Below are 12,123 nucleotides of genomic sequence, written 5' to 3' on the forward strand. Positions count from 1 at the left end.
ATGCTCTGAATCATGTGTTGATGAGTGTTAATAGCATCTGTCCTGTAGCTATGCACAAGTACAATCATGCCAGTGTCTGTGGTGTTACTAAGGTAGTTCTACATTCCTCACATTGGTGTTGCTCTTGGAAAGGGAGTTTATGAGGAAGGTGCTAGTAACAGGGTATTTATTTGCATGCTGAATGCAATTTCTGCATTTGTTTCAGGCAAATATTTGAAATATATATTTCTGGCAATATATTAATTCTATAGGTTGCCACCTGTAGCTGTGCAGGCCGTTGGGTTTCAGGTCTTGAATTCTGCCGCACAGAGGGCTGCTGTGGCATTCCTACCACTCCACTTCATCTTTTGCCAGGCCAGCTGTGCTGAACAGCCTTTCCTGAAGGTGTTTCAAGTGGCTGGTTGCTACCGCACCGTCTGGCTTGCAGCTGCAACAGGCCCTCCTGCCGCAGTCCCTTAACTTCTTGCAGCTCATCTTGTAACTTCTCCACCCTGCTTGTCCAGCTGACCTCATTTTAAAGCACTGCAGTTTTGATGGCTCAGTATATTATCTCAACCATTTACCTGTTCTCTTCTCACTTCTGAATTCAAGAAAGTCTGAATGAAAGAGTTTAATACTTTCCTTCATTATCCTAGAAAAACTACCACCTGCCATCACAGCACAAATATATGAACTAATGAATGAAGCTCTGCTTGCTTATAAAAAAGCAGAAAGATGTTATGATTTCACTCGTTTTTACAGAGGTTAGTCTAAAGTGAGAAGAATTAAATGTCTCTCCTGTGGAGAGCATAAATATGTGTTGATAAGACACTGTAAATTAAATATTGTATTTCTTTCAAAAACTGAGAGGACTCCAGTTTGGAGACTTAGAGCAAAATGAGCCAAGACATCTGCTCTATTTTCTGCCCAGTGTGTACTCGAGCTGGGGCACATGTGGAATTCTGCTGAAATTTGATTATAAATTAATAGTCCTTCACACTTCATTGCTTGAATGAGCCAGAAGTTATTTTCTTCTGAGTTTTGAGTCCCAGGTGCAGCACTTTCTGACTACCAAATACAATTTTCTAAAAGCGAAGAAAGACCAGTGAATTGAAACTACAACAACCTTTTCTCTGTGGTCAGAGTACAGCCACGTAATAGAGAAAAGGAAAGCACATTAACTGGCAGGGTAGAGGAAAAAGATCCTGTCCAGACATATGATGATGGTGAAGAACCGGTTTTTGATTTGGGCAACAGCTTCCTTTTCTGGTTCTGCTTCTGGCTTTGTGTACAAACATAAGCAGGTCATTTGGATCTGTGTCTTAGAAAGGTGACTTGTTTAGTTGATTTTTGATACCCAACTTGAGTTGCTTTGTGACTGATATTCTATTACTATTTAGGCTGGTCTAGAGTACTAATGAAGATAGATTTTTCTACTTTCACTAAAACTTAGTGAGATTAAGCTGACTGTTACAGATCTGGCTCTCCCTACAGCTGAACCAGCATATGCTTTTTTCTCAGAGGCTGATCCACTCATGCTCTTCAAAGAGGGTTAACAGGCATCTCGTAGTATTTAGCACTAGTCTGTCACACTGTTATCGGAAAAAGTCTGTGATTTATCTTGCCTGATGTCCCTAAAAATGAGCATAGTGTTTCAAATATTAAAGAAACACTTCTATAATTATACTGTTAAGTTCCCACCAAATGGCATTCCATAGATGGCTGAGCATAGTGGGGTATCATGAAAGGACATTGGGCAAGGTTGACTAATTCTAAAATTTTCTACTTTAGAAGTCCTGAACAGGGACCAGAACAGAGAGTAATGGAAAATCATGGGGCTGAAGAAGAGGAGGAGACTATGGAGACAGTACTAGGCTTGTACTGATTGGCTATATATTATATAGCCATAAACCAGTTAAGACTGCAACATCTGCACCTCTCTCTGTATTTTCCTAACTGGGACAGGGAGGATAGAATGTGCCATAGAAGATACCCAGACAACTTGAAATTGGTTTCATTGCAGGCATCAAGGGTGTTGGGAAGAAAAATTGGGATTTCCTCTGACATCTCCATATTCTATCAGTTCTTTGGTAACCTCCAATTAATAACAACTGGCATTTCAACTGTTTGAGAATGATATTGTTTTCAGTAAGAAAGGATGGTAAAAAGCACAACATTCTTTTACTTCATTGGAGTTTCTGGAGGCAATTTTCATTAAAATAGAAAACACTTCCAACTGTGACAATATATTTGTAACCCCAAGACATTCCTCATCATTGCAATAGTGATAATTCAGTCTAACAGCAGTATGTGCATAAAGAAAGCCTTTTGTTGTATATTCTTTCTACTCAGCCCAGGGTCAGCAATATAGTTCACAGAACCACAAGGACCACAAGGGTTTGTTCAGCTTTGAGAAGAGAAAGTTCAGAGAGACCTTATCATTATGTTTCAGTATTTAAAAGGTGGCTACAGAGAAGATGGAGAGTCCTTTTTTACAAGGAGTCACATGGAAAAGACAAGGGGTAATGGGTACCAGTTATTCCTGGGGAGATTCTGATTGGACACTAAAGGAAAATATTTCACAATGAGAACAATCAGCCACTGGATTAATCTTCCCAGGAAAGTGGTGGATTACCCAACATTGGACACTTTTAAGATTCAGCTGGACAGGGTGATGGGCCACCTTGTCTAGACTGTGGTTTTGCCAAGAAAGTTTGGACCAGATGATCCTTGAGGTCCCTTCCAACCTGGTATTCTATGATTCTATGAACTAAAACATTGCCAGGTTAGTTTCCACCTTAACCACAGCTGCAATACTGTAGCATGGTGACATCTGAACTGCCACTATTTGGAAAGTGGTAAGACCTCAGCAAATATCTGGATGTTGGGACTTGATCAGAAAATACAAACTTGTATATTTTGTGTATGTTTGTAGATTTTCAACTTTTGAGAGAACTGTATTCCTACTATTTGTAGTATCATTTTCAAAGATTGAATGCTGTTTTATTTATAATCTCTAGTGACTTCCAGTGATTCTTGTATATAGGTGTCTGTTTTCCCTCTATAAGCTCTGCCAAATGTAGTTTCTAGACACACCTTTATTTTTGGAACAGATAGGCTTGTAATCATGGCTATTTCCAACTTGACTTAGTATCTTTATACAACTGCAGTTGAAGAAATTGTTTAGTGGGAAAGACCACTGAAGTAGGGGCTTTTTAGACACTGTATTTTCTTAAAATATCCTTAATTTAAAATTCTGAGGGATGCTGCAAGACAGGTAAGGCTGTTGCCTAAGTACTACATCTCTGAGTTTGTCTTAATTGTGAACTACGTGCAGATGGTGGGCCGACAGGAAGTGAGTTGCTCGTGATCTAAAAGCCATACTGCACAGGACTGAACATAAGATAATATATATTGCTCTTCAGCTGAACATATTGCTATCTTGAATGGTTTCTATATTGGCTTTGGTTTTCATCCCACCTAGAACACCATTAATGTAATTCCACCTTGCATCTCCATGTCCAGTTTAGAAAGATTGTTTGAAAATGACTTCTGTGTGGTTGCAGTTGTAGGAGAATATGAGGTACAGAAATAGTTTCTCCCTTGTACAATTTTCTTTATGCATTATTTTCAATATAAACCAATGCATAAACTACAAATTCACTGATTATCTATGGAAAAATATCAAATGTTATTGGACTTAAACAGTGAACAGCATATTTTGCCAAGATAGTCTATCATAAATTTTTGGCAAATGTCAAAAATATGGCAAAGCTTGGTTCGAAGATTGGATTGGATTTCCTTAGTACAAAGAAAAATGCCCAGTTATAGACTCATAGCATTGGAATATGTTTGTCTGTGTTCGCCTGACTAGGTACTTCTTTTGACATGGAGCTGAGATGGGGAAGGTGCAATGATTAAATTGTGGTCTCAGGTTCAAATCCATGTGGTCTATGGTAGTGCCACAAGGCTCTTAACGCTGTGATATTTCCATTCTTTCATTGTTAAGCTTTGGCAGAACACTTCAAAAACTATTTCAGAATACCAGTTTTGTGTAACTTTAGATCTACGATAGGATGGTGAACAGTCTACTTACAAGAGCAGAAGTGAGCTTCCTAGAAGAACTTGAAACACAATATGCTCCTGGCTGTGAGGGGATTTTTCCTCCTTAAGTGACTGGCATCATTGCAAAAGTTTCGATTGCTCATGGCAAGATGGAAGAGAAACTGCTGTGATGCAAGTGTCTGTTGCCCCCTTTCTGCTGCAGGAGTGTAATAGTCTCTGCTACTGTAAAAGGAGGCAAGATGGTGTTGCTTTGCTGAGCGAATATTTCCTGGATCCTCCTGTGAACAGGAGAATATCCAGAAATAATTCTAATCAGCAGGCAATGTCTGCCTCTGGAAATATTGGATGCCTGAGTAGGCTTTTGTCACAGCCTTTCTATGCTAAAAATGAGTAAATAATATATAAAAATGTGATTTAAAATCAAATTCAGATACTTCTCTTTTTTTTTTTTTTTACTTTTCTTGTCTTTGGAGTGTATATAACTACCAAGGAAGTGTTCTGTAGTATGTTTCTGTGATGCTAGAGTGGTTAGGTACTGGAAACCTCTTTTGGTGTCTTTTAGGTATCATTTTTATTGGGAGGGCACTGTATGAAGAGATATCTTCTGAATTTGCAGCCCTAGCCTTTTCCAGTTTTGGGGATAAGTGGAGATTTTTAAAGTGGCATTTAAGGTACATCAAAAACTAAGGAAAGCAAGGAACTAAATCTACATATTTAGACATAAACCATTCAACCTGAGTCAGCACTGGTATTTAAAGGATATAGGGTAATTAAAAATCCATTACATTATATCCCAAGGAGAGAGGAAGACCTTTCAAGCTTACTAAGTATTGGGATAGAAGTCATCTGCCACCTTTGCTTTCTCACCTTGGAGCTTTCACTGAAGTGGGTAAAGTCCAAATGCACATTGTCACAAGGTTTCTCTACTTCAGCATTTTGCTTAAAGAGACAGCAAAAGTTCTTTGTCTTTATTATTCTTAAGGAAACAATCTAATTCTCATAGAAATCTCGCTGATTTTATTAGGATTTGTCTTTGGTTAGGCAGAGTAATCCACTGAAATAAAAATACAGGAGTGAAAAAATCAAAATATTTCAAAGTGAAACTGAAAGTATCATGTTGCATGCCCTACATTTATTAAATAAATAAATATAATAATAGTGCCTATGCAATCCCCCCATCCAAACAGGATTAGAAAACTCTCTACATGTGAAATCTGAATGTCATTGTAGTCTGTTAGAAGTCTACCGATTTATATCTTGACTTCTGTTTTATTTTATTCATAATGTTTAACAATAAAGTCTTAATATTAAAGATATTAACTGCCTTCAGTTTTCCTATCTTTTTAATGAGAAGTTAAAATGTGACGGAAGAAGATGCATTATGCATACAAGTGTTGGAGACAATGACTCTCGCTAGAAGAATGGACAATGAGTTAAAATACACTGAAGTGTCTGACTAAATTTTTGAGAAAAGATGGGTGTAAACCTCTGTCATGAGTAGACTAGAATTAATTTTGTCAGCAGAGGCCTGTTTGCCCTTTGAACCATTGTCCTTTTTTACCTGCAAGCCTGGGATGGCCCCTGACAGCACAGAGGTCTGTCTGGCAGCTGCAGCAATGGCAGTATTGGCCACTGTTTGGCCAGTAATCTCCACAATATTCAGATGTCCCCAATGCATGTAACTCCCATGGCCCTGTGGCATCACAGCCAGTGAATGAGACCTTGGGAACCAAGGTATGGCTTTCATCTGCAGTGTAGTTGTACAGTTTTCCTCACTGTTTTAAGTAAAGACTTGAAAATTCCTGATGCTTTTTATCAGGGGTGATAGCACCCCTGTGAGATAGGGAAATACTGTTATTTCCACACAGCAGGTGGGAAAGGAAGCAGAAGATGCTAAAACAATTTAGCTGAATTTACTTGGACAAAGCAAGGTCTCAAATCCACATTTGTGACATCTAGGTTTAGTAACTGTTGGACACCATCACTCCAAAAGATTTTGCCCTAGGAACTCTCTCCTGACCCAGCTACAAAGGGGTTAAGATGGGATCCAGGCCTTTGTAGCTGGTGTATAGAGAACTTGTCCATGGATTTGAATGTTGATAGCTGTGAAAAAGCTGAAAAATGAATTTTCCACATTAGGTTGTTTACCTTCCTTAATGAAGAAATAAAAGAAAAAATGCGAGTGGAGGGGGAGGACAAAAAAGGAGTTAATGTGTAATGTTTCGAGTTCTTTCAGTTTGAATTATACAAGCGCAGATGTTTCAAGTTGAACATTCAGCATTACAAATGTACTTTCCTGATATGTAACATCTCTTACAATTGAGAATTTATTCATATGTCTCAGAAAAAGACACCTCCTTTGGCTGGAAGGCAAGGTTGAAAAATTTCAGTTTGGAGTTACTAACTTTGTGAACAAATGAAAAAAGATATCAGAAACTAATCTAGAAATGAATCTTAATTACAGAACACTTGATTTATGAATAGCAAATTTTTCTGCATATACTATAAATTCCTCGTAAAATAAACTAGTAACATTTTTCACAGTGATGAAAATTGATGGATGTTTATTTCCAGAAAAGGAGATCAAATGCTGCCCACACCCTAATTAAACAAAACTTGTAATTATGTGTTCCTTAACACAGCTCACTTATTATCCAGGATCCTCCATAACTGCATGTTGCTATATACAAATGGTAAACTCAAGACCTGACATCTCATACCTGATTTGTGGGCGAAGATTTCTCATTTACCTAGCAATCCGACACAGCCAGAACAGGGTTCTGAATTCGCACACGTGATAGAGAGCACTGATTTTGTGATGAAAGATTCCAGTCCTGATTTTGGTAAACAGTCCCCAGAGCTCATGAGTTGAGAGCAAAATTTTATTCTGAGTTTGAACTGGGATGAATTTCTAAACACATTAGTTATGAAGAAGGCCTTTTAATTTCATGGTCCCTGGGAAGGTGAAACGAGTAAGCTGAAAGCATTGTGAAACAACTTCTGCATAAACTTCTGATACTGTAAGTCTTGGACTATCTACACTGAGGTGACTGAGCTGTAATTAGATTTCTTTCTCAAGATCTGCTTCCAAATTATGGATGTTTATAATGGAGTTATAGCTTATATGCTAGTTTTGCTGAATACAGTTATAAACATCAATCTTATTTGCACTGCTTATTAGAATGTTAAGATATCAAAACAGCATTTAGAAAGCACCTAAGTTCCTTCCAGTATCCTGAAATATCTGTGCTATGAGGTTGATTTTGATATCTGTGCTCTCTTAAAGAGTGCTCCTGAATGTATATTCTATATAGTGTTCTTCCTGGCATAAATACTAACACTGAATAAATGAGGCCATGACTGTACTCAGTGGGATGTTTGAGGCCTCTCTGATGGAAAGTATCTGGAAAGTGCAGTTGTACTGCCATTCTTGAGTGTGAACTTGTTCACTGTTTTGGGTGACCCCAGGCTTCCAGGGTGAGAGTGCTATCAACTGAGTCTGCTGTGTGGAGTGAAAAATACAATGAAGCTTCTGCAGGAGGAAGGGCTCAAAGCAAAGCTCAAGATTTCAACATGATGTCAGGACTGTTGAAAACATATAAACCTGTGAGAGCAGTTTGTTGCACAACCCTGACAGCCAGCTCCAGAAAGCATTGGACTAGTGCCTCAGTGCTCTGCTGTCCCATGTTTGAAAGCAGCACCCCTTTTCTGTTATTGTTTTCGGAAGTGGGGAAGGAATCTTTCATTATCGCATTTTGCAGATAGGATAGGACACCAGTAGAGGTTGCACTCTGATAATTTCACTACTATATTCAGCAGCTGCTCAGAAGCAATCTAGGTAGATCTGTGGCTTTAAGTGTTGATGAGAACTAGTTTACATCAGGCTATCATTAGACTGTCAAAGCCAGTGCTAATTAAAATAACAGAATATAAGAAGAATCTTCATGAAAAATGTAGTGCAAAATGTTTATTTCAGAGTATCAAACTAGAATTACTATGATAAACTCTTCCTAGAGAAAACATTTTGTCTTTTTTGCCCTTGTTACCTTTTTCCCCTTTAGAGAGCAGGTATAGTATTAACTAGAGGGAAAGAGCCTTCCATTGTATTAGTGGAGGTATTTGGTGCAGAAGTTGGTGAAGTATACCATGCATGGCTGCAGAATGCTCCTGGTATATCTGTGATGAGATTTCCTAGCAGAATAGAAAAACTGTGTGGTTTAGTTCACAGAGCATTTATAGCTTTCTAGACTCAAAAATCTTTCTTATGGAAAAGAACACCAAGTGTTGCACTAGTGAGAACTAGAATGGGAAAGGCAAAGAGCTTTTGATGATGACACATCAGGGGACCTAGTTTCTGTCTAATGAAGCTCCATGAAGAAACTTTCATAACAAGCACAGACCTGAAGTACTGGCCACTGCCAGAAGAAACACAGGATTTTGGTCTCACCTTGCCTCGCAATTACTATTTTTCTGTTTATCTATCTTTAGTGTTTTGGCTCACTGGGGATTACCTGCTGCATGAACAAGCTTGAACATGCCTGTTCATCTGTCTTAGGTAGATCAATGTAGATAGACCTTTCCCAGCTAAAACATGCAAACTCTTCAAGTGCTAGAAACTCGGGCAATTTTTGCAATTGCAAGGAGTAAGAGCAACGGATTTTAGAGTGCAAGTGGGTGCTAGGGATGTTAGGGACTGTGTGTTTCAGGAGTTTTACTACTCTGATCTTTTTTTTTATACTTAACAACAGAATTCATATTACAAAACACCTTTGTTATTTCTATATACAGTTTGAGAATCTAAAGCTTGAATACCCACATCAGTAGAAGTGCAACTCTTGGTTTCAGTTCAGTAGATTTCTATTTGCCCCAATACTGTAGTAGAGCAGATTTGTCTGCATCACAGAAACAGAGGTCACACCCTTGGTTAACTTTATATTCATGCTCTCTACTTTTTCTCTCAACATAATGTCCTGTTAGACTTAGTTTGCAAGAAAGTCCTTTGATGTTTCCCTTACTCATCTAGTTAATTATTAAAACAAACCCATAAGAATATCAACCTATGCTCTCATCAAATTTTTATCAATAGAAATAGGATATTAATGGGTAAAAATGCCTCCAAGTTCCTCCAGTTTCTTACCATTAGAGCAGGATTCAAGAAACAATTCTGGTTTTGTAAACAGATACAATGTTTTCCTAGCTAGGGAAAAAAAAATGCTACATGGAATAATAGCAACCATTAAGTGAAGCAGTGCAACTCCCTCCGTACTAAACTGAGCTCTTGGTTTCCTTGGCTCATAGAGAAAACTCCCTAACATGGTTGCTGTGCAGTAATACATGAGACATAATATACTTGAACATGAAGAATGTCCTTCTAAATGAACTTGATTTGTCACAAACTAGATGAAGGGATTTCCTGTTATACCTGTATTTGCTTATTCAGTATTCTGTTTAAATTACTTTCAACATAGCACTGTTAATCTGATTACTTAAATTGATCCCTAAGCAGCACATGAACCAATTCTGAAAATTTGGTCTCATGCAGGTAAAGAGCTTTTGTATTCTGAAAGAAATTGAACTTGTAATTTTCCTAATATTAGGGTTGTCCCTGTCTGTTCTGAAGAAGAATATCACCTAGCAGCTGGTGCGGAAGAGACTTTTTTTGTCAGGGGGCCTGAACCACAGTTCTTGTAAAACTTCTAGGATCCTAATCCTGAGGAAGTTTTACCCCTATCAATTAACACCCTTCACATGAGCAGGAGGTTTCAATTCTCATTTTTTGTTATTTATTACCAGGAAACTGTTAGAGCACAATAGAGTATTAGTCATTTAATGGGGAAGCAGAAAATAGTGAAAAACTTACAGATGGTGTGTTATTTTGAATGGACTCAGCTCATAATCTGATACATTCTGAAAAGAGAGAAAACAGGTATTGTATTTTAAATAAAGAGCAATTTAATCAAAACCAATCCATTAAGTGAACTAAGCAAAGACCTAAAAACTAGTTTTTAGTTTTGTAGCTACATAGTTGTCTCATCTTGGTTAATGCTTAACTTTTTATTACTGGCCTGTTGTAACATTTCTGGAAAGCTGGTAGCACAGATTGTTAAACTGGAATTTAACTGGGCATGTGGCAGATTGAAGTATGCTGGTTAATGAATTATTCAAAAAGTGATAAGCAAGACATTTTATATGGTCTCTTTCCAGCTCTACCACTGAATTTCTTTGTGGTTTTTTTACTGGAATCAGCAGATTAGTATAACAACGGCTGAGTGGAAGATTACTTTATCAATGGTTGGGAGATTATTAAGATGAAGTTTGGTCTGTTCTTGTGTTAGACTTCTGCATGACTCCTTGACCCATGAAAAATGGGATGAAAAATATATTGAATTTTTAGTGTGCTACCTTGGCACATACAGTGTTTATTCTAGTGCCACACAAGCTAATTCAGGTACTGGAAACAGTTTAGCCAAATCGTTTAAATAGTTTGCATAGCTCCATATACCTTTCACCTCAACATGCCACAGAGTTCACACTGTACTAAAGCAGCAGAAGTATTTCTGATGTTCAAGCTAGTAAGCAGCCGAACTTCTTAAGTCAGAGTTTTAAGCTAGTCTAAATTAAACCATTTTTTATCCATGGATTTTCCTTTAGTGCAAAATTTCTGGCAGTATCTCCAATTGTACCCAGACTAAGCATGTGATTGCATGGTTTTGGTTCAGAAACCTGCTAATGCTAAAATGCCCTTTTTCTAAGCATAGATTTCAACAGGGGATAGGTCAGGCTGAAAACATGTTAATTTAATAGATACAATTTGAACTCTGCTCCTATCTTTTGTGTCAGAAAGAGAAAACTCATTTGCTTGTTTCCTGGGACTTCCTAGGCACACCTGTAAGAGATGTGAAATCTCCCAAACTGATACTTTCCAGTGACTTCAGTGATACTGCGTTCATTGTTAATATGATTGATGTTTGCCCAGCTCTACCTGTTTTTCTGAATAACCCTGCAGCCATCAGTCCCACTCCAAACTGGTTTGCCTTTTCTCTCACCGTCTCGTCAGCATGATAAGATGAGTTTGTATCAGGCATACAAAATGAGACACTCATAAGAAGTGTATGAGACAAGGAGATCAAGTGGAGAACATGTAAAATCTCAGAGAAAACCTATTTCATGAGTTTATATTTAAATTCAAGCAAGTCTTTGCATTTTTTCAAGTTCTTTGATATATTTGTTGTGGAAATATGCCATTTCAGACACTAGAGAATTCCCTACATTTAATACTTAGCCTGTAATTACACTGTAACAAAAAACAGCTGCATATCTACATGTAGTGTGTATGGAAATCAGCAGATGATCTAGAAATCACCAGATTTCTGAGGAAATTTAAAACTATATTGAGCTGATTGACATACAGGTCCATCTGGGCTCCTTCAGACTTTGTCAGCTGTAATGATGACTCACCAAATTGCCTCTGCAGATCAGTGACCAGCAATATTAGGGCTATTTCCTCCCCTCTTATTGCACCTTCTAAATAAGAGGAAGCAGCTATGCTTTGTGTTGTAAAGACTTGATTTTTTTTGTGTGTTTATTCCATTTTCTTTGCAAAACAGATGATATGAACTTTTTCTTGAGTGTATTAAGATTGCTGAAGTATAATTGCTTGGTGATTTCAGCCAACTAGCTTGTGTAATTTTCACTGGCCTTCCAAGCTGGTGTTTGCTGGAATGTGTTGGTTAAGCAGCCATTTCCTAGAATGTGTTTGTTGGTTAAGCAGCCATTTCCACACAGGCAAGTGCTCTGTGTGTGGTCAGATCAAGGACTTTTTAAAATAATAGTTGAACTTGGTAGGGGAGGAAGTTCTAGATCTAAGCACTTCTTATACTGGTGAATGTTTTGTATAGAGGGTTTTAACTTAATCCCTTTTTTTCTCTCAGACAGCCTTCAATAAGGGGGTTAAGTTATGAGCCTCCCTGAAGTTTGAGATTGGTATCTATGGTCCAGCTGAAAGCTATCTTTTCTTATTTTGTATATTTGTTTTTATTTTTCAGTAAATTGCACGACTGATTGCAACTAAGAGCTACT

General features: G+C 37.8%; 1 protein-coding gene across 2 annotated transcripts in view; it reads right to left on the bottom strand.

Moving 5' to 3' along the window:
- Positions 1-12,123, bottom strand: part of BLNK (B cell linker) — a 106,665-nt gene that overhangs the window by 61,482 nt on the left and 33,060 nt on the right. For both annotated transcript variants that reach the window (XM_074908396.1, XM_074908398.1), the window contains exon 3: positions 9,905-9,951. In XM_074908396.1, coding sequence (XP_074764497.1) covers positions 9,905-9,951 — 47 coding nt within the window. The remainder of the gene's footprint in view (positions 1-9,904; positions 9,952-12,123) is intronic.

This window comes from Athene noctua, chromosome 5 (genome assembly GCF_965140245.1).
Source record: "Athene noctua chromosome 5, bAthNoc1.hap1.1, whole genome shotgun sequence".
NCBI classification, from domain to species: domain Eukaryota; kingdom Metazoa; phylum Chordata; class Aves; order Strigiformes; family Strigidae; genus Athene; species Athene noctua.